Source organism: Cupressus sempervirens, chromosome 3 (assembly GCF_028749045.1).
Source record: "Cupressus sempervirens isolate cs-2001-9-10 chromosome 3, ASM2874904v1, whole genome shotgun sequence".
Lineage (NCBI taxonomy): Eukaryota > Viridiplantae > Streptophyta > Pinopsida > Cupressales > Cupressaceae > Cupressus > Cupressus sempervirens.
The window spans coordinates 9,303,598-9,327,601 of record NC_143120.1 but is presented as its reverse complement, the minus strand read 5'-3'; the positions used below and the strand labels follow the sequence as shown (position 1 = coordinate 9,327,601).

Below are 24,004 nucleotides of genomic sequence, written 5' to 3'. Positions count from 1 at the left end.
GCCTAAACAACTTTCCCATTCAAAGGCTTAACTAGTCGTTATTTTAAAAATATTTGAACTTGAGACCTTAATTAGGTCAACTCCTAAGAACCTATAGACCTCCAAGACATTGTAAGTTGTCCTTTAAGAATCATTTTACATCATTTATGACTTCATAGACCCATCTTGACTCGCTCCTGGTGCAGAGGCACTGCCATTTTGGAAGTTTATATTATGGATTCTTTATTAAATATTTTTAAATGTTCATGATCTATTAATGGGCATTGTAATCAATTTGATAAAAATAGAGATTATGGGACATTTGTAACGAAAAGGCTGAATGGGACTATGAATGGTCATGGGTAGTTGAATGGTTTGTAACCGTTAGAGCTTTATCTTTAAATAGACATCTTTGTAATCGAATAGAGAGCTGGAAAAGAATCGATTCCTACTGGCATAGAGAGCTGGAAAAGAATCAATTCCTACTGGCATAGAGAGCAAGATTGTATGACAATTGTAATCAAAATTCCAAAAGGAATATGAAGGGTCATCGGTAAGTAACTGATTTTGTAACCGTTGAATTGTCTTTAAATAGACAGCATAGTAAAGAGTTACGAGACGGGGAGAGGTTACAGGATAGGGAAAAGATTTGGGCTCTCTGGCTGGAGGCCAAAGAGCCATCAATAATATGTAGTCTCAGATGGTTCTAATAGAGTGCATTTTTTTTTTTTTGTTAATTCGGTCTTGTCCATATGTTTGATTGCATTCTGTTTAACCAAATGATATTTGATATGTTTTTGTTCTAAAGGATCGTTTCCAAATCTTGGTTGTGATTCCTTGAATACAGTATATTTGTAAAACGGTTTTCAAGAATCGTTATTGAGCTTATATTAATATTGAGTCTTGATCTAGATGGGTTATAAGGAAATAGAGGGTACTCTGTCCATAGAGTTATTCTGTACCGAGGGGTGTAAAATTCTGTGCTTATTTTGTTCCAAAAAAACCGATATATATATATATATATATATTGTCAAAACTCAGGTGATCTATGTGGAAGAAGCGGTAATCTTTGATCCGTAGGTCATTTGTTTTGGCCAAAGATCAATTCAGAGTTCGATTGCAATTATTGAATGAAATAGTAATGGATCGTGAACCTCTAACTTGCGGTTTAAAGAAAGAGATTATGGAAGAGAAACAGATTTGAAGATTGTTTTGGATCCCTCTGCATCAGCTCCCACTACTTTGTCATTTTTACAAGCTTATTTGGTCCTATGGCCCTTTCAGGACAACCAGGACAATTTGCCATTGCATCACAGTTGTTTACATCAAATGCCATAATAGGCTTTAGAACATTGTAATTGACTTTAGGTGACTTCCCAATTCCGCCCTTGCCACCATATGTCTTCATGCTTGCGCTTTGATGATGAGGTGCTCCTGCACCATAACTCCTCTTAACCTACTCATACTGAACTAGTCTATCCGACTGTCTAAACATTCCTTCTGATAAATTGAAAATTTTCGAAGTGGAAGACTTACCAGTCAAACAGAAATCACAGAATTGTAGAAAAGAGAATAAAACTACAACCTTAATCATAGTCCCATCAGTAATTATATTTAGTGGATTTGAAAAGATAAGAGGATACACTAAGAGTTGACAACTACATGCGAATTTAAATATCAAAGTGTGACCATTGACACATCACAACCAATTCATACATCATCCCTCCAACGAGCTTAACCCCTCTTCTCTGTAATTACATTTCACATCACGTATTAGAGATGATTTATTGGATAAATCCTTGATTTATATTAGCAGAGTTTAGAAGAGGATAAGACACACTAACCATTCTAGGTTTATCATTTTATTCCTCAACGACAAAAACAAATTTCTAATGAAATTTGAAACCAAAAAAAAAATCAATAACTATAGTTCTACATGCGTTGTTTTCCTAGATGATAAAAAATTCCTTTTGTATGAAAAAAAAAAAAAATGATCTGGCGGGGCTTATAATTAAGTCTGTATCTGCTACAAGCAGTCTAAATATATCATTGCCCTGCATACCATAGTTGTGTCTACATTTGAGGTTGTCACTATATGAGCATTCACTAGATCGTGCTCAAATTTAAATATTGGGTGGCAGATCTCCCCAACACATTCAAAGCCAGAGGGCTGTTGGGTTCTCTGCCTCTTGAATAATGCCGGCAAATTGCGTAACACACAATTCTTTAGCTGAGTGCAGGCAGCCTCCAAAGGCAAGCAATTGTCCCCTGGAAGAATAAATACTCCACCCTCACTCTCATTGGCTTGTTTAAAAGTTGGTATACAAGCCAATATTGAACTTAGCTTTGAGAATTTCTATAAATAGCAATTTCTTTCCAAAATAAGATCCATTACAAGGGATTGTACCAAATTCATCTAAAAGTTGTGAAATAGAGATGGAAAAGGATTTCTGACACAAAAATCCTCAAACGTCTAAATATATATTTTTGCATAAAATTACACTTGAGATTCATCCACAAGGACTTTCAACTGAGCTCGAAATGTTTGAATCTTCTCTGCCTTCACAGCCATAACAAGTTGAATGGTCTTCAGATTTTCCAACTGCAAGACATCACAGTCCAGTAGATTAAATATTTACTCAGATACAAATAAATTTTAAATTTTAAATTTTAAATATGTTAGGTGGATAATAAGGTAATAGATGATATGACCACAATGGCAAATTCTACGGGAAAAACATTTTATCAAGGATGATTTCCTCCTGCCATTAAGAATGCCACATATAACTTCTGCAAAAGTTCACTACATTAAGTCAAGAGGTTTGAAGGCCAGAGTAGCAAGTTATTCACCTTTGGAATTGATATATAAAAACTATAAAATTTTAACAGGCATAAATGACAAGATCAATTAATTCAAACACGAAGAAAAAATCCCTGATTTCTGTAGACCTTTAGCTGCATACAATCAATGCACATAAAGAATGATAACTGAAAGTAACAATACCTGCAAGTTCCACATTTTCCAGTCAGATGGATTACTGAAGTAATATTATTGTCTACAGAAACATGGAAGCCTGATTTATAAGTGCTATAAGTGCACATTAACAGTAGCAGCATGGCCTCAAAAGACATTTCTGAGAAGTAGTGCAATCAAACCTTGGAAGTAAATAAAGTTTGTGGTCTGACGATTAAATGTGGATATACGAAATATCTGTGTACCATATTTGCAATAACAAGAACTAAATTTCTCTGGCTGGAGTTCTTTTGCTGTAGTTTGTATTTCTAGCAAGAGCAGAAAATATGGCCATAGGTACATTATTTTACAATCAAGAAGCAACCTACAGTAGGACATTCGATTAAGCTAAAAGGCATTTTATCCTGCAGCCATAGCACTGCATTAGTACTTGCATTAGCAATAGGGCCAATTATGTTACCTTGCTATAGTGCACCCCTCAGTACATATAACTCAATGTAAAGTTGTAAAAGTTTCAGGTATCCAACAATGCAAATCATAGAAATTCTTTCATTATAGTAGTCACTCATTCTCATCAATAATCATATGTGCCAAAGTATTTAGTGAGAGATTTAGAGGCATGATCTTGCTTTAAAATAAAGTAATTTTTCCCTGAGATCGTTGAATTTGAAATGCTCTGTTAAGTGTTACCAAAATCAAATACCTCATGCGCAGCTTGATACTCTGCATGGACGGGAAAAGTGAAAGACCAAGAACTCAGCTGCATAAGTACAAAAGAGAAGAAGTATAAGCAGAGTTCCACAGCATAGAATGCATTCAGAATAATACTTGAGATGTGCAATAATCAATATTTGTAACTTTCAGTTTACCTGATGGAAAATTTCATCCTCAGGTTTAATATATATAAGTTGCCCACTGTATTGTTCTTTACCATCCCCATCTTGTGAGCTTCTCTTTTTTCTCTAGATTTGCAATAAATGAAGATAGAATCTCAGGTGGGCTATTATGACACATTACATCTGATATGTTTAATCAGCTCTATTAACAATTTATCAAACCAAAAAGCTAACTGTTAATTATTAAAGTCAGAAAATGATAGCTCTAATAGATAACAAAGAAGACAATAGTCAATACAACTCATAAGAAACCTCCAGACTATAAGCAACAACTTACCTTTTTTATTTTTATTTTTGTGTCTCCACATTCCCCTTGTATATCTTGCATAGTTTGATATAATTTAGTGATAAGAACATAATGCTTGAATTGAAAGGAATCTCTCAATGCTTGTGTTGGCTGAGAAAATGAAAATAAAAACAGAAGAATTTATTGCTCTTCACTGCAGTGTTCCACATCATCATTCTTACCTCTCAGTATAGGGTAGAAATTCTAAGATGAGGTGTTCTTTAGTGCATGCATGCCACAAACAATATTTAGTAGTTTGAAATTTAAAAATGACTCGTTAACATTTTCTGTAAACGCACCTCATCTTCAGTAGCCCATGATACTTCATCAAATAGAGCATCATAAAGTGGTGGTACAAGCTCGATAGGAAGATTAACTACACGTTCAGAGACCAAAAGACCCACATCATGGGGATTATTTTCCCAAAATGCTTTAAGCTTAACAGTGTTGGCCTCTTCACAAGATTTATGAAGTAGAAATTTCCAGAGCTCCATAATGCAGCATCGATCCTGTTGAATAAAGTAAATGCATAAAGATAGTCCAACAATTCCTTGCCATTACATGTATGGCCCAACCCAGATGAACTAGCAAGATCAACACATAAGAGTTCATACAGAAAGACTATAATCTATTAAAATAAATAAAATAAAGAAATCTCACTTCTTAAACTGGAAAAAAAATCTCATTTTCCATAACAAAGATACTGAAGATCAAAATTTACTGTTACAATTTGGTGGGAAACAAGCATGCAGGGAAACATCATCTATCAAACAAACAGTTTCAGAGAAGTGTCATGCCCCCTAGATAATACAAAGACACTCCAAAAATAGGGAGATTCCCGCAAGTAATAATTTGATACATCATACTCCACTCTAAAAACAGGAGCATAACAAAATTAGTAAATGAGTCACCTCAATAAGCTCAACCTAAGATGTAATAAATGCATTACAGCATCAACATGCATAGTAAATGTATAACTACAACAAATCAAAAGCATGGTTGAGAGTGATATCCCCACAACCTAACTTGGTATAGCTACTCCCATGGAAAACATATTACTTTGCAACATGGCAAATAGACTAATAGTCAATCAACAAAATTATGTCAAACATATTTCTTTTTCAAATTTTGGTGTCCTCAAGTAAAGCTTGCTTTAGTTTATCATTTTTTTGACTTCATTTGAGTTGGCCACTATTTTTGCGTTTGATCATAATGTGAGTTCTTATTTAATGACATGCAATAAACAATTGAATTCTCAGGCATAGTCAAATAGTGATTTATTATGTATTCATTCAATAGGTACCCGTGTGTATATAGCATTTCTTTGCTTGCTTTAGACATCCAACAACCCCAAAAACTTGTTTCTTCTCTGCCATAATCTTACAAACCCAACAAATAACCATGACACGTCAAACTCTTCCATTTCAAAAAGAATAATACACAGTGGTTCATCCAACCTCACAGCTTAGATCTTCTACGATACTAGATTCCAAGACTTTCCCTTTGAATTTTTAAGCTTAAAATGCTTCACCCAAATTTACGTTAAAGCTCTGCATGTGTTCTTATTAATAGAACAATGTTATCATAGTTAGCCAATAGGATTTCACTTGTGGGCTTTCCAGCTGAAAAAGAAGTTGTCTCACACGGAAAAATGTTATTTAGTCACAATGTATCTCACTTTATGGAAAATAAACCAATATTCTTGTTGCAGAAAAGTACTTTAAATTATCATGTGTTCATATTTCGGATTTCCTATCAATAAACCCAATGCACCACTTAATGGTGCAGGTTGAGCACATACTAAGGGTTTTATCTTTAGAAACACATCCTTTTATTTGGTATTTATATCATGTTATAATGCATAGAATGTATCCAGCGGATGAACATATACAATAAAATGTGGTTGAAGATGGAAGCAATATCACAGTGTACGTCTATAACCACACATGGGTCATAAATTTTATAAGAGACCACAATAATGGCAAGGATCGCATGCAATCAGGAATCATGCTCTCTTACTGATTTTCCTCACCTTCCACAGCATATTAGCTATATTGCCCAACTTTAAGCAGATGTGACTGAAAGATCGTTGTAGAGTCATTACTGTAGGAAGCCTGAAGCACAAAAGGTCATGAAGGCCATTTGCGATGATATATTTGCCAAAATCATTGAGGAGATGATCAATGCATGTTTTAAAACTTTGATTGATAATTTAATTTTTTTATTATTATTTATTCTTTCATTCTCTTATATTACAATTTGCTGACTTTGTTAAAAAAATTATATCTAGTTGGTTAGAATTCTACAATTGCTGGATGGGAATCAAAACCCCATGGGGTATCTATATGAAGCCATGGACAAGGCCAAAGAGGTGATCCAACATTTGTATGGGTCAAACAAGACCCAACATGAACCCATGCGGCACATAATTGATTGGAGATGGAACTAACAACTCCACCAACATATTCATGCTATTGTCTACATTTTGAACCCCAAGTTTTATTTCTCACCTATTTTGAAATAAGATGCAAAGGTTCTTGTTGGCCCCAACACATGTATTGCAAGATTAGTTACTAATAAGAAACTTAGAGACTTATATTGATGAGATATAAAGTTATAAGGTCAACATGCTATTGTTTCTTCAGTTGATTGCACTCATCGAAGAATGCCCATGCAATTTTTATCATTGTGAATTTGTGGTGCGAAGATTATGTTGCTACTACACTTAACCTTCATAAACTTGCAATGTGCTTTGAAGAGCACACAAGTACTGAGAGGGGGGGTGGGGGGTGAATCAGTATACTAACAATTTTTGCCAATTTTTAAATCTTAATCCAAATAATTATTTTAGATACTAAAATCAACAATTATGCACTTGAACACAAAAACACAATTTTATGTGGAAACCCAATGCAGGAGAAAACCACGACAATTTAAATGCTTTTATACTACTTTGAATCTCTTTTTACAATATGTATGTAGGCTCCGACCTACAAAAGAGGCTCCACCTCGTTATGCAAACACCTACCCGCTGGAAGCTACAACTCCCACAGTTTGCAGGTTCCGACCCACTGGAAGCACCTACTCCCACTTCTGATGTTAAATCTGAACTTCCACCTTTTATGTGGTTATTTGCTCAACCTTGTGATGGATATAATTTTGTTCTTTAAGCCTGAAAATATGTCTTTCTTTTTATCTCAGCCTTTAACCCTGCAAATAAAATGTCTTCTATTATATCCGTCTTGCTTCCTAAATATTTTGATTAATGTATATATATCAGATATAAATCTGAATATATATATTGCCTTTGCACACTCTTCTCAAACAGCTGACCTTTTTTTTTTAAATGGTTCCTTCCCCTATTTTTTTAAATGGTTCGTTGTGAATTTGTGGTGCGAAGATTATGTTGCTACCATGCTTAACCCTCGTAAACTTGCCATGTGCTTTGAAGAGCACACAAGTACTGCGAGGGGGGCTTGCGGCGTGAATCAGTATACTAACAATTTTTGCCAATTTTTAAATCTTAATCCAAATAATTATTTTAGATACTAAAATCAACAATTATGCACTTGAACACAAAAACACAACTTTACGTGGAAACCCAATGCAGGAGAAAACCACAGCAATTTAAATGCTTTTACAATACTTTGAATCTCTTTTTACAATATGTATGTAGGCTCCGACCTACAAAAGAGGCTCCACCTCGTTATGCGAAAACCTACCCCCTGGAAGCTACAACTCCCACAGTTCGCAGGTTCCGACCCACTGAAAACACCTACTCCCACTTCTGATGTTAAATCTGAACTTCCACCTTTTATGTGGTTATTTGCTCAACCTGGTGGTGGATATAATTTTGTTCTTTAAGCCTGAAAATATGTTTTTCTTTTTATCTCAGCCTTTCACCCTGCAAATAAAATGTCTTCTATTATATCCGTCTTGCTTCCTTAATATTCTGATTAATGTATATATACCAGATATAAATCTGAATATATATATTGCCTTTATCTTGCACACTCTTCTCAAACTGCTGACCTTTTTTTCTAAATGGTTCCTTCCCCTATTTATACCTCCTTGCTTTATTGAAAATTAAAAAGCTATATATTAATTCTCATAAGCTTTTCATTAAAATATAATTTATTAATTCTCATAAGCTTTTCTTAACTTAATCGCATGATTAAATATTTTATTGTAAATAAAAAAGCTATATATTTGTGCCTGCAGACACATATTTATTTATCCTTTGAATTCTTCATTCACCGTATATGTCACTGATGTGGATTTTTAATACTCTTCTGGCACTAGCGATATGTCCAGATCTTATTATCTCTTCATCTATAGACCACTTTATAATCACAGCATTTCATAAAACATTAGATCGCTGCTATGAATTAATTCAAACTCCACCACCTTATGAATCTTCCCCTGGTTAAGTTTCTTCAGGCTCTGACTTTACTGTTTGACATGGAGTCCTTCAAACTCATTGATTCATCGTGGCATGTATAGTTATTTATTAGGAGCTGCTCAATGTAAGCTTCCACACATTCTTGGAGTTGGCTCACCATATGCAATTGGCTTGTCACTTACGTTCAACACATCATTTCTTTTTTTGTCATATTAATGCTGACTGGAGTTTGCCGTAAATCTTCTTGCAATATTATATTAATAACTCGACGGTTTCCTGTCTGTGTGTGCTCTTGCCAAGAATATTAACATTATATAATACCTGATGATTTATTTATAGATACGCTCAACTCTTTCCGTCTTTATCGCACCCATACTCTAATACGACGACATACTCTAAATCTCATCCTTCATTTAAAGCTGCTGGCTCCAAATTGAATTTTTAATCATGTTTGTGATGTGCGACATTTTTGAACATGGTATAGCTTTTCCTTAGCTCCTGACAACACCGTGTAAGGTGGATTGGTGTTTGAATTTGTTATTCTTCGATTCTTCTAGGATTGTCAATTTTTGAGAAACAATATCACACCTTGGGGACTTACTCCTGAAGTTGATTCGTATTTGCACAAAAACAACCTTGCCAGTAATGTAATTAGTCTCATGCTATTCATTGATGACTTACAATCGCATTTACTATTCCAAAAAAACTTTGAATGCTTAAGTATGAAATGTCTTTAATAGAATTACATTCTCAGCATATTTACTGGCACCATTACTGCTACTGAATGGTTAACTTCTCCTTTGCTCGTTTTAAAGATGAATTTCTGAATCAGCTTTGCTATGGCTATCAAGTTTGCGTGTCAACTGGAAAACTTCATTCATCGTTGCCTTGCTTCTTTGTCTTTGTAATATGCTGCAGCTATACTTTCTGTGATTTTATCGGAACTCTTTATTATTTTTCAATTTGTTCTCTGTGTAAGCCGGCTGTGTGTCCTCCTCTTATATATACTGTCAGTTATTGGTAACCCTTAACGTACGACTTCTGCAAATCAATATTCTTCTAAACCTGCCAAACAGTGTTGAGATATTATTTTGAAAACTCTTTCTTGGTGTATTCATGGATGCCTTCAATTTAGTCATCATTATTTGCTGTGGTTCATCTAGATATGTATTCTATTAGCTCTGCAGTTTTGTAGGATATATTCACTTTAAAAATATATAATATATAGATATATCCAAACCTGCATTATACTTGACATCAATGACAATTACTCATCATGCTCCTGGTTGTGAGAAAAAATGAACTGTTTTTCAGGCCATTCACAAGAAAAAACGCAGTACATTGACTGAAAGGCACTTGAAAGACCTTGTCTATGTGTGGTACAACCTTTGATTACATGAAAAGAAGGTACAAGCCCAAGGTTCACATGAAGCACTTGACTTGATACATTGATCCATTTTCAGATTAGATGGTTGAGGTTGATGATGAAGTGGATCCATTCTGACTAATGATGGCTTATAGCTGATTTTGAGCTTTACTAGTAGACAAAATTTACAATTCACATTTTTTTTGACACCAAAACTTGAACATAATATGTATTCAGAGGTTGTAGATGTTCTGTGGTCTAGAATATTCATGTATTAAACTCAGATTATTCAGAAGTTGCTCTTGTCTTTTGTTCTATGTTATGTGATTAACTCAAACTTTGATTTATCTCAAACTTTAATTTATGTAAATCAGTAATATGTTCTACAAATTCAATGCATATCCGTGTTTTTTAAGAATATGTTTTAGAAATTATGGGGATTCATTCCATAGTGTGATGGTTAAGTGGTAGTGTTATGGCCACAAAGGTTCAAACCTCTGCTAAATCATTGCAATCACAGGCTTGTGCCTCCACTCAGAGATACAGCTTTTATTTCATGTAATGTCTATACAATACTAGGTCTCAATCCTGGTACCAACCCATAATATAAAATAATAGATGGTTGGTTAAGGAGTGCCAATCATCGGTTCCCAACAGCTACCTGAAAACTTAATTGTCATTGCATTGCCCTTTATTAACAAAACATTATTTATATGTTTGGTAAAACTGCCACCAACAAGAGCTTCCCAAAAAATAATAGTCTTCCATACGACATAACAAAAATGAGCTGATATACTACAACTACAGGGACGTAGGGTGAGAGGACATCCCTAGAGTAATTGAGGGCATTGGCCTAGGAAGTTGTTGTCAAAGAAGTCGTAGATCACATTCTACTAGATTTTGTTTCTCTCGAGCAACTCATCAATTGGACACATTCCGTTAGTACTCTCAAGCTTGGCCGCCATGGCTCCCAATCATCCCTCTACCTCCACTAGCTGAAACTCATTCCCTGACCTCATCATTTGCTCCAGTACTAGCTATTCCTCTAGGGTAATAGTTATTTTCTATTGCTCCACGAGCTTCTCCTATATGGTAGCCTCACCTTGTACTACATTCAGGCACTCCTCTGCCTTCCTCATAGACTGGATAACCCTCTAGAGGTGTAGGAATGTGTTTTCAAATACATGTTCTGTGTTGTGGAGGGTGCCTATCATGACACTCTATCTAATCGGTGTGTGGTCTTCATCAAGCCTCAACCTGTCTTATGTCTCTAAGAGCAACCATCCATGAGTCGTAAAATGGGCTGCAAATTCTCGCTCGCAACATTATGTCATGAACTTTAGGAGCCTCTTTGCCTCTGTTGAGGCAAGTCCCATGTCTACCTACTTGGACAAGTTTGTGACCCCACATACTACCATAACTTCCTCTAGACTAGTCAAATACCTTGGATAGATCCTAGGGCATCCTACATGTTGAGCTTGGGGACCTAAATGTAGACATCATCTTCTGTCACTCATTTGCTAGCATTCCCATCCCCATTTTCTATTGTAGGGAAGTGTTTTCGTGATGGGCACTTCTCTCTTAAATTTCAATCACTTGATCTCTTATTGTTGGTACCCCCTAAATTCTAAGGTACTCCCCGCCTATGGGATCATACTAGATGTCTATTTCTTGTAAGTGTTGAACCATCGATAAGGTGGGAAGAGAGATAAAATTTCACCTACGCCCATCTCAACCCTGTCCAAAAAGCTATCCAACTTTGTTTGAACCTCATCCCCTATAGCATCATTGGGTGCAACTATAACAACCCCCCTTCATCCTTCGCCAATACAATAAATGGGATGAAATCTTCAGTCATAAGGACCAAACCTTCAATTGTAGAGACCCCACCTATGACTATAGGAACTGAACCTTTGGTTGTAGGGAGTATGCCTTCAGCTGTGGGGACTAAACATTTGATCGTAAGGAAAACACCTTCACCCGTAGGGTCCGAACCTTCAACCATAGGGACTAAACCTTCAATTTCTAGGAACCAAGCTTTCACAAGAGTAGGGCCCTAGATTCCCCATGATGTAGACATGCACACAGTGTTTGGCCCCAATGTATGCATCAAAGGGAGTTGTGCTACTAGTAGTTGACCAGAGGCACATTGGGCGACACTCATAAATACAATTTTGGATGGCATTACAGATCTTTTGGCTTCCCACTCAACCACTAATAGTATCACCCTTCATGCCACTATGACTGCCACTTTTGCACCATCCCCATCACATCTACCCATTGTCTCTTGTACTTCTTCAATATCCCCTTCATGTTGTGTACTTTCTTCACTTTTTATAACCACCTTCTCTATTTCAGCTAATGGTTACAGAAGCCTTCCTTCCTATTGTTCTCTAGTGTCTAATGCAATTCCATCTTTGTATACTTTGCCCTTACTCCTAATGTGATGCTTTTGGCAACTAGTATGGTACCTCCATTTTGCATGGTACTTCTGACTAGTGTTTACTGTAAAGGATAAAAGGATACTTATTGCATGTAGTACAGTAACATATAACATAGAACAGATACTTTATTCATATACGCAATATGCACTTCAGTGCTTACAATATGATTATGCTCATTACAATAATGTTCCAAAGTCCCTTCCGGACAGTGTACATATACTTTCCCGAAAGGGTGACTCAACCGTCATGCACCCTTTTAGATACTATTCTACCCGTCGGCTACAATATAGAATTTACCGACAACATCATCCCCCCCAAAAAGTAAAGTCGTCTCCAGATGACAATTACAAAATTACCGAGACAGATTAACAAAATGGAATACATTAACTGTGACCAACTATAATAGGATTAGATCTTTTTCCTTCACATCACATTCACATTTCTCTTGTTCTTGCACCAAACTAGTCTCCAAAAACACGTTGCATGTATAGCCTCTGCTAACAAAATACTGTCTCCTTAGTCAAACTAACCTTGATAGCCACCCGTGTCGCCTTCTCTGCTCCCAACTCCTGCGTACACTAACCCAAGTGTCGCTCTACTGCCTCCAACTAGATGGTCAGCTCCTTCCGTGCTCTCTATGCATCCACCAAGACGACCTCAAGTCCAACACCTACTCCGAGTGCCTCAAAGCATAGCACCCCTCTCGAAAGGCTTCTCCAGTGCCCTCTCCACCTCTAGCATAAAAACACTCCATGCCTACAGCAGCTCTAGGTCTCATCAATTGATCACACTTCCCAAGACTGATAACTGAATTGACTAGGGGTCTAGGTGGCAACGCCCCCAGCGGGGTCGAGAGGCAATGCCCTGGTGGGGTTCTAAGGCAGGGCAAAATAGAGGGGTAGCGCCCCTGACACCAAGACCAAATTAGCAACCCTCAAACCCACACAAAAGTCTATGGAACACACCATTTTTGTGATTTTCTTTCGATCCCATACTCTTTCTACCAACCGCTTATGTTTTATTCACTACCTATTTATGTCTTTGCCCTCATACGTTATTCATTGTGAACATTTTTTTTATTTGTTGTTTTTTGTTTTTTTGAAGAAAAAAATTCTATGTATTAGTGGATGACCTATATGTGTTGTATGGTGATCCCTCTTATTATTTTGCAACTTCACTCCGTACGGTGTACCGCCACATGACGTAGTGCTTCTGCAATGGTCGTATGACTCTATCCTTTATAGCTTGGTAGTACAGTGCTCTTCCTAGGTCGTACAGACTATCGTACAATAATTGTGTTTCTACTCTTGTGTCATATGGTCGTGTAGTGTTCCTATCGCCTTCTTTCACCATCTCCCTTGCCGTACAATGTGTCACTATACCCTCTATACGATTTGTACTCCTCTACCTAGACATACGGTCCACTACATCCCCTTTCGTGCTCCTTAAACTTGTGCATCTATACAGCCTATATGCTTGTGTTTCCTTTGTCCGTACAATCATATGGTCTGCTTCTTTTGTTCCTTGGTGGTTCCTTGTTTTATTGTCATATTGTACCGCACAGTCGTACAACTGAGTGACTTCTTTATGGTTTGTATAAACGTCGTACAGTGTCTCTCTTTTACATGCTTTTTACAATGCTTCCCATGTGTTGTACAGTCGTACGATTGCCTATTGTCGTACGATAAGTTCCTCCTTCCTACTACATGACCGTACGGTGAGTTCTCCTGTCCATATTCTCAGCTAACCGTACAATAGCTATTCACAATCTTAGTTGATCGTGTGGTGAGCTTAAATGTTCTCATGTTTCCTATCCAAGACCATACACTCTAAATCCATATTTCCTCATTAATCTTTATCTCTTTTCTTCAACTTACTCTAAAAAAATTTAATATTTTATTTTTACATATATACATTAATATTTATTATTTATACCGTCTCTCAATTGCTTGTCCACGGAGGTGCGTTATTTCTCTCATGGTAGATTTTCAACTTCGGCCTATTTACTGCATCAAGCACCTCCTTCTCGTCCAACGTCCATAATTTGATTGCTCAATTATCGCCAACTTCGCATATCTTATACAGTCCTACCCACTTCACTTTGAACTTTCATTGTCTAATCTCGTTCTACCCATTATACTTTAAAACTAACTGGCCTAGTTGAAATTTATTCAATTTCAAATGCTTGTCATGCCATAGCTTTCGCCTATTTTGTGTAACTTTCATGGCCTATTGTGCCTGCAGTCGTCGTTCATCCAGTTTATTTAAATTGTACAACCTCTCTCTCAAACTTTCCATATCTCCCAATTTTTTCTTGATCGCGATCCTTAAACTCGGTACCATGAATTCCATCAGCTGCCACTCCTTGTCGACAATAACTGTATTCTTGATTCTAGAACCTTCCCTTCATACTGTTGCAATTTTTATTAAGCCCTTCCTCTTTGTTTCCTGTGTAGACCGTAAAATGTGTTTCTTTCTACTAAATCTGTGGTGATGTGTAACCTTTTTTTTCTGCATGGTCCGTTCACCATGTACCGTACGGTGGAATCTTTCTTTTTGTTGGGTTCATACGGTATGTTCTTTCCTTTAGCTTCAACCATACCCACCTTTCCTTCTTTCGCTTCTATGTATTCCTTCACACATTCATTTTCCTCTCCTTTCTTACCTCCGTCGACCCTTAACATATTACAGCTCGGAAAGAGCTCATAGTCCTCCATCTACCAATGGAGTAGGCCGTTCACCGAGTCCAACTCGTCATCGTGAGACCCTCCTTACAGTCTCAATACTCCCTCTTCATCAGGTTTCATTCTCTTCTTCCTTTCGTCCTCCCCTTCACCTTCGCCCTCGGAATCCGATGATGCTGCTTCTTCACCTATCATCTGCGTGTAAGTCGATTACAAATCTTCGGCCTCCGCATTCCATGGATAGGGTATTTCATTTCCAATCATGTTTCACTTTTGCTTGCACCAACCAGCCCCATACAAGGATAGCATCATATCATTTTCTTTTTAGCGAAATGACCACGAAATCTAACAGAAATGGTTGCGTTCCAACGATTACCAGCTGCGCCATCAAGGTTCCCAACGGCTTGATTCCATGTTGATCCACAATGAGTAACTGAAATGTAGGTGGCCACAACATAGGTTGTCCCAACTTTTTCCATATATCCTCCGGTAACACGTTTACACCTGACCCTCTATTCACAATTGTCTGTAAGTACAGTTCCCAAGATACCCATCTCTACTACCGTTGGATGTCTTCCCATCATGAGTGCCAGTAGCATTGGGTCTGCTACAGTCGTTCCACTACCATCCTTTCCCGTTTCCTCCATTGCTTTCGGGAGTGGTGTCATGTTCAGTATCGTCGTCCGCAACTGAGGCATTGTAAGGTCATTTAATTTTATAGGAATTGATGTTTGCATTACTTGCCTTATCATGTTTTGTTCAACCAGGTTCCTCTTAGAGGTTTCGACAATGTCTTATGCTTGCAACTTTCCCGTTTCCTTTTGTTTTTCCAACTCCGTTCATGCTTGCTGCAACCTCTAATTTTCTTCCTCTGCATCATGGTACTTTGCCTTCTTAGCTTGCTCATGCGTAATAGCTAGTCTTTCCTTGTCACATGTTTTGATGCTTAACAAATTCACCCCTTGCTTCAGCATTTCAAATCTTTGTGGTCTCCCGGACCACACCATCTACATAACAGTTGCGACGTCTCCTTTGTGGTACAATCTCTGGTGAAGTGCCCACAAAGGTTGCACGCACAACATTGTATCATTAGCCGTCCACTCGAGTCGTATTGTATCCGACTCTAGCCTCCATTGTTATCATTATTACCACCCCTTCCATGTCAATTATTGTTGCGATATCCTCCTGAGGTTGCATCGTTATTGTTTGTGCTCATTCCTGCTCCGGCAAATACTCCCTACATCAATAGCACTTGTTGATGTCCCTTTGTCTTCATATTGATCGGGCATTCCTTTGTGGAATGTCCCGCAATCTAACAAATATCACAAAATTGTTTTTTCGGGCAGGAGCCCTTTGTGTGGCCCTCCTTACAATCCGTACACCACAATTCCCCTTTCACTGAGTTAGTATTCTTTTTCAAATTTTTTAATTCCTTCATCATCTATAGCATATCCTTCTGCAATGCTCGAACTTTCTTACTTGATTCTTCATCACTGCTACTACTTTGGGGCGATGAATCGTCTGAGTCCAACGATTTGTGTGTTTTTTTTTGCTTTTTTTTGCTCACTCTCCAAATCCATCGCCCGATTATATGCATCTATGTATGATGTTGGAGGTACAATCTTCATTTTCTTCTTTAGTGTCGACTGTAGCCCTTCAACAAACCATTGTTTCTTTAATCCATCAGTCAGGGCGCTCTCCATCTTCCCCACCAACTCTTTCAGCCTTCTTGCATATACACGGATTGTTTCATTCATTCCCTACTTTCTACTGTATATTTCTGCTACAATTTCGTTATCATCCCTTAGCAGTCGGAACTCTGCTATGAACTCCTTCCTAACGTCTGCCCATGTAATTAATTTTTGAGGATTGGCATCTACAAATCAATCAATTGCTACATCCCATAGGGTCACTGGAAACTATCGGACCCAATCATCCTCATCCGTTGCACCATTTTCTGTCCATATTGTTTCACATGTCTTGCAGTGTCTGATCAAATCTGTCGTCCCGTCACCATTAAACTTCAACAATTTCTCCTTTGGTCCTGCCATTGCTACTTTCTTCTAATTTTGTGGTACCTGTTATGTACCCGCATTGTTCTGAGCACCCGCATTGTTCTAAGTACCCGTGCTATTCTGAGCACCCGCGTTGTGTTGATGTAAGTTTTGTGTCACTACATAACATATTAGTAATTGGATGCTTGATACAGAATATCAAATACACAATTCCTCTCTTGAAAAGTTATCTCTCATGGGACATGAGTATAACTCCAATGTTCCTTACACCGTTGGATACTCGCTCAGTTTTATCAATGTGATTTGCTGGTAATCACGTAGGCGGCCTTACGTTTTCTTGTTTGAGAAAAATTTGGATCTTGGTGAGAAAATGGAGATGGTGGTTCGGTGTGAATGCTAGATGATGTTGATGGCGAGATGATGGCAATGTAGGGTGAATGGCGATGGAAGGTGAGAATGCCGATGTTTTGGTTTACTTCTCTAACTAACCTCTTCTAAGCATGAAATTTGGCTACTCAACTACTCCTACTCCTAAGAATGGAAGGTTAGCAGATGGACGGGGATCGAATCTAATGAAGGCTAACCAGCGGCCCTACTTCCATAGATGCAACGCTTCAAAGGAAAGTAAACTAGATCACCACACAAAGCCTCCCAACCAGCCACTAGGATGCTAGTGGCCTAGTGTTGACCCCTATCAAACATCTACCAAAGCTACCATGCAACTATCCATTTTATTTTACTCTTACTCTAACAACTTGAAATGAAATTGCTTCAACTTGAAAAGAAAATTTAACTATGTGGAAGTAGAAAACATGCAATAACACCCAATGTTCTTAGTCAACATGCAATGAAAAAGAGAGCACTTTGGTATTATTTTCGCAACAATTTCTCCAACCCCCCCCTTTACAAATGAGAGCCAATGGCCTTATATAGAGGTCCAAAATACAATGGACGGTAGAGATCAAAACAAGATCGACGATCCAGATTGGATCCAAAAACCCTAATTAGGGTTGCCACCCCATCGGCCAATGAGAAGATGCCACCTCATCAATGGACCAATGAAAAAAGTGCAAAAGTGGCAACCAATGAGAAGGCACCAAAATGGTGGCCAATCAGAAACAAACACTTGTCCTATTCTAGAAGAAAGAGAAAGTTGCCACTTGGGCTTACATAAGATGATCTTCTAATATAACTCTTCCTTTTTCTTTTGTTCTTTTAGCTAAGGCAATGAACTTAGCTAGCCTTTCGTTAACTTCTTCCATAGGAGGACAAGGTGTGTGCTTCGCTCGGAGTTCTGCTGACTTTGCCACGCTGTTTGCTGCTTGTAGTATCCTTTCGTGATCCTTCTCATATTCCTTTGCAAACCCAATAAAAGCATTGAGTGAGGAAAGGGTGTTCAGATGTTTCCTTTTGACGGCAGCCTTTCCTAACTCATCCAATCTCGATCCAAATCCTGTCTCACTGACATCCTCCTCTCTAATACCCTCAAAATCAAGCGCCACCCCAACGTCGCTCATCATGGTCGAAATGGAAGTGTCGACACTTGGGCCGTGTTGTGCAATCTCATCATGAATTTTTTCAAGTGTTCTGAATCTGGTAGTCAATGCGACATACCAAGATTCAACTATGCTCAATCCTCTCTCATCAACCAACCGGGCTCTTTCCAAATATGCCTCCGGTAGCCTAATGAACGCCTGCAGCCTAGGAATAACCAAATCCTTGATGGGAAGAAAATTCTTCCATTCCTCTTCAAATAATCTGAATTTGTTTCTAACAATCACCAATAACTGGAATGTTGAGATGAAGGAGGGCAAGAAATTTCGCCCATCTTGGATTGTATCATAGATCCAACCCCTTACTTCATGTAACTGAGCTGATACCTCTTCTGAATTGCTCCCGCTGTCTTGAGGAAGGGCTGCCTGATGCAGCTGTTGGATTGGCTGGCAATCTCTCCAATATTTGTTTTCGGCCTCCAACTTTACTATCTTTTCGTTTGCCTTCCTCAATCTTTCTCTGATTGATGCTATGCCTTCCTGAACCTCCTCACATTCCATATCATCTGTATTTCTTCCCAAATTATGTTCTACTATTTCGTACTCCTGGGCTGCAATCTCATCCGCTGCCTTATTGACTGTTGGTATAGCAATTTGAACCCTTCGGTGACCATCACTGTCGCTTCTGATTACCCTTGCCACCGTTTTTGCCATCTGTTTTTGGTTCTCGCTATCATCCTTTTCTATTAGTCCTTGGATATCATCAACTGCGTGAGCCATTACCACCTCGCCTCTCGGCATAAGCATTTGCCTTAACCATAGTGGTGCAGTGCATCTCCCCAAATCCGGATTCGGTTCGACCAACAAAGCATCACCAACGGCCTTAGACGCCTGACTTATCTCTTCAATATCAATCGGCCCATCTTCTTCTCTACTAGTTTCTGCCATATTTCCTTGCTGGTTCTCCGAGAGAGGGGAGTACTCCGTACTTTCACTGTAGCCACTTGATTCCGAATCAGAGCTCACCTCCACTGCGGCCCCTTTATCACTCGAATTGACCTCTTGGCTTCTAGCCTTAGTTATACTCTCCCTTGACGGCGCTGCCCGCTGTCTCTTGGCTGGAGGTTCCGAACGTTCTTGGCTTTTCTCTACCTTCAAAGCCCTCTTCTTGCTATTTCTAACTGTCTCCAATTGCCGGCCACTTCCTTCACCCTTCTGTCCAATTGATTCTACTAGACCTTCCTTCGGTTTCATCATCTCATAAGTAAGGAGAACCTTTTGTCTTTGTAGCTTTCTCATCTTGGCATTATACCACGACTCGGTATGCAAATCTACTGTCCTTGTGACTGCCTCCAAGGAAGGATCCTGATGATCGTCCCAATCCACTGGATTCAACTCTGTTCCAACTACTGTCTCATAGTCTTCTCTCAACACACTACGATCATCCTCCAATTGATCGGGAATATCAAGGCCTCTCCATCTGATATCTCTCATCATGTTCACCGATAATCTCGAGAAAGCTAGCTTTCTCACGTGAAAATCATCCTTTGCATTGGCCCAAAAGTCCTCTATAGTGGGAACATGCTTAAATTCGCTTCCATGAGATGCCTTGATAAGACCAACAGGGTCGAATCCTGGCCTTGCTCTGTACCATCCTAGATGATACCACTCCAATTCCTTTTCCGCAGCCTCAAAGGTGGCCCGATTTGGGCAACTATCATTGCCAATTATAATTGAGAAGGAAACGCCTGTTTTCCCCTCATTCCTCATTACTCTATCATAGTGCTCAAGCTGCCTAGCCAATTCCATCAAAACTACCTTGTCGGGCGGGTATCTTGGAAGCCTCTTGGGACAAACTGTACTTCCTGCCACTCTAATGTATGTGAATTGCGGGAATTGGATGAACCAACTCCCAAACTTCTTAATCCTTGCTTCTGCTTCTGATGAAAGTCTCTTAGCATGCGCCCCTTGTAATACCCTTACTGTCTTCATGGCGAATGCATCGCAAAACATCTTGTAATCCTTGTTATTGTGCAAATGAAGCTGCGGATAGCATTCATGCACCAAATATTGCCCCGGCCCATTACCAATCTCTCCTAAGGCCCTAAGTCCCGGACTCTCATACAATCTAGCAATTAAGTAAAACAGATAGGATCCCATGTAGAATTGCCTTTGGTTTTGAACTGTTCTAAGTTGCAACTCTAAATTTTCACTTATGATCCTAGCCCAATCAAATTTTCCTTTTCCCTTTTCAATTTCATCAATGAAGAAGTACATCCAGTTTTCGAATTGCATAGCTTGAGCTAGGCCCATGATCCGGCTGAGAAGAACAATGAGATCGCCATATTCTAGCTTGAAATCTGCCACTGTAAGCCTTGTTGATTTGTTAACTCCTTTCCTTCCTTCGTGTATCCAATTCCGCTTTAGATGTGAGAAGTAGGCCTCTTGGTTACCTTGAAATGATTTGGCCGCCTGATCCACCATTACAACTGTCATGCCCTTGCTCTGGGGAATATTAAATGTCTCTTCAATTGCTTGTTCGCCAATGTTGGCCAACACTCTCTTCCCTTCGCCAAAAATGATGGATTTACTGTCTAGATCAAATCTGGATGCACACTCCATAATCAATTACGGGCAAGGCAAAGTAGGAGGAAAAGCTGCTGCATGTACAATTCCGCTCTTGTATATCCTCTTTGCCAAGGGGGATTGTCCTTCCTTTAGTCTGTCCCTCATCCGTATCATGTCCACTGTAGCGATATTAGTATCGATTATTTTCTTCATTTTCGAGAAGGAAGTTTTGGGCGTCATATCCTCTTTGTCTTTCTTAGCGTTTGCCCGCTTGGGATTCTTACTTGCACTATCATCCTCCATGCTCGTCGCCCTATTACGGGATGGTAGAGTGGTGGACCAAAAGGCAAGAAGAACCAAGTAGTGCAATTCTTAGAAAAGAGCGAAAGAATGGATGTCAGCTTAAGCACTCCTTGCAACTCTAGATGATGACTTTCACCTTAACTAATAATCTTACAGCAACTCTTCGGAACCCGGGATATGACATCAAAGAATTACAAATCCCTTTGCAAATTAGAAAACAAAGCCTCTAAGCTTATCCAACACTTGCCTTCTATGCAAAAATCAAACTTTCATATGTATCTCTTCTCCCAACAAAATTGCCCAAATCTGATATAAAAATTGCAGCCCCTCTAGAAAATCAAAATTTTGTCTTCCACAAATTTCGGCCCCCACAAAATTCGGCTAAGCATGAAAAAAAATCTGCCCTTCCACAAAATTCGCCCAAGTCTGGAAATCTGCCCTTGCTTCAAATTCGCCCAAGCATGAGGAGCAAATGAATTGATGAAAATGAAATGGGAGGGGACTCCCTTTATAGCAGCTTTCACCTTCCTCCCAGGCTGGCCGACTTGGTCCTATAGAGGAATAAAAACCAAAATTAAAGCTAAGTTAGTGGCCCATTTTAAATACTTTGCCAAAATTTTAATTTTCTAAAATGAAAACTGCACTTTTAATTTACTAATTAACCACAAATTGCAAAACGAAATTGAATGGTGCCTTGGGGATGCTAAAAATTTCTATTTAATGAGGGTTTGCTAATTAATACATCCTTGAAGTTGAATTTTGGCTAACCAAAAGCCATTTCTTAATATTAATTTACCAATTTCATTAAATACCAAAAGCTTTCAAGGCAAATTTAATCTATTAAAGCCGATTTTTGCAATTTTCTTCTAAATCAATTTTGCTAAATAATTAAAATTTTATGACAAAAAATAAAATTGCCTCTAGAGTAAAAATCGATTTTGCAATTTAACTTCATCTTACAAAATTAAATTCTATTTCACCAAAAAAAATAAGATTTTCCAAGAACCTAAGTCTAACGAAAAATTTCCTTATTTGAAAATCATTCAAATTTACAATTAAATCCAAATTTTCAAAAGAAATCGTCTAAGTACAAAATTCACAATCTTATCCTGCCAAGTTGAAATCAATTTTGAACTTATTCGGCCTAAGGATAGAACTGATAGCTCTGGAAAATCAAGTTGAAACCGGGTGAAAAATACATCTAACCTTCTCCACTGGCCCTAAAGGCGATTAAAAAGGGGGTCCCCAAGATTTTGGGGCAATGTGTGAAAACCTCACAACATCTGGCGACTCCACGGGTGAAATGTTCTTGAACATTTCGAGAAACAAGTAACTTAGAACAAAATCTCAGGATGGCCTATCTGCAAATCACTTAAGGACGAGCACTCAACAAGGGAAAGGACTCTCAAGTTGAACCTAAGCACTCTGACCATAAGTTACTCACATGTGTGCAAATGATTTATTCCCCGCTCGACAAGAAGTTGATAGTCTCTCGGATCCATTAAACTTAGCTATTATAAATATCCTTACTTCAAAAGCAACCCGGATAGAGCTCCGCTGCTAGTCAGGCGTCTATAGCCCCAACGGAGTTATCGCTGTGGCACCACAATCACGGTTCTGTCTTTAGTGATTATCTTTATAGCACCGGCAGAGATGACTGCACACCCTTTAACCAAATTTTATCTTTATTTTCACTTTAATATTGCCTTTTCTCTTTTCTCCTGATATTTTCTCTTTTTCTTCTCTCTTTTCAATCTTTTGTTTGGTTTGCAGGCAATGAAGCTTGCGGAGGGTTTGGAAGACCACAGTGGCGCTGAAGCATGTGTATGATTTTTACTAAGTCCAACTTCACTTTAAAACACCAAGAACTCAGAGCAATTAAGTGTGAGTAGAATGTTGTAACCATGTCAAAAGATAACTTAAGAACCTCTATAGAGTCTAACCCAAATTTAGTACAAGTCCTACCATAGACCAACGACTAAACACATCCTTTAATCTCTGAACCTTGTTAAATGCATTCGAGAAATGAACAAGACAGACTCCGTTTTGTCCCAATATAATATAAAATCTACACACCTCGCCCATGAGTGATAACATGGAACCCTCCTTTGCACTTGCAAAGGTCCAAAACCAAAACTACTCTCCGACTGAGGGAAGCAAAAAGATCTCAAGTCAAATGACTTGATGCAAATCAAATTCAAGCTCCCTCAAAACACCTAAACTAAGCAACTAAAAGAAAACTACTCTAAACAATTGAAAGGGAAACTACTTTAACCCTTGGGCCAAATGGTCCAAGATAAACTCTATTCTAAAGAACTGAAAGCAAACCTAAACTAACAACTGAAAGCAAACCTAAACTAACTATGTACAAAGGGCTCCGGACAGAGTCCTAGGCTTGGAAATAATGCTTGAGGAATTGCCCATTGACGGGCAATGGGACATCTCCTCCAGTGAGTGTCTTGAGTCTAAATGCATTATCTCCGATGATCTCAGCAATCTGGAAAGGACCTTTCCAAAGTTTGTCGAATTTATTATGTTGTCCTTTCTTTTCATGGGCTTTGTCCCAATATAAGACCAAGTCAGAAATCCTGAAG

At 38.4% G+C, this 24,004-nt stretch overlaps 1 protein-coding gene across 2 annotated transcripts in view; it reads right to left on the bottom strand.

Annotated features, from left to right (window-relative positions):
- Positions 1-1,984: 1,984 nt before the first annotated feature.
- The window catches only part of LOC149564461 (protein BCCIP homolog), a 79,199-nt gene continuing 57,179 nt past the window's right edge, over positions 1,985-24,004 (bottom strand). The window contains exons 6-10 of one of the 2 annotated variants that reach the window (XM_089818011.1): positions 4,435-4,644; positions 4,127-4,246; positions 3,823-3,915; positions 3,657-3,713; positions 1,985-2,581 (exon numbers count right to left, since the gene is read on the bottom strand). In XM_089818011.1, coding sequence (XP_089674137.1) covers positions 2,477-2,581; positions 3,657-3,713; positions 3,823-3,915; positions 4,127-4,246; positions 4,435-4,644 — 585 coding nt within the window. In that variant the 3' untranslated portion in view covers positions 1,985-2,476. The remainder of the gene's footprint in view (positions 2,582-3,656; positions 3,714-3,822; positions 3,916-4,126; positions 4,247-4,434; positions 4,645-24,004) is intronic. The other variant, XM_089818012.1, reaches the window with a different exon arrangement.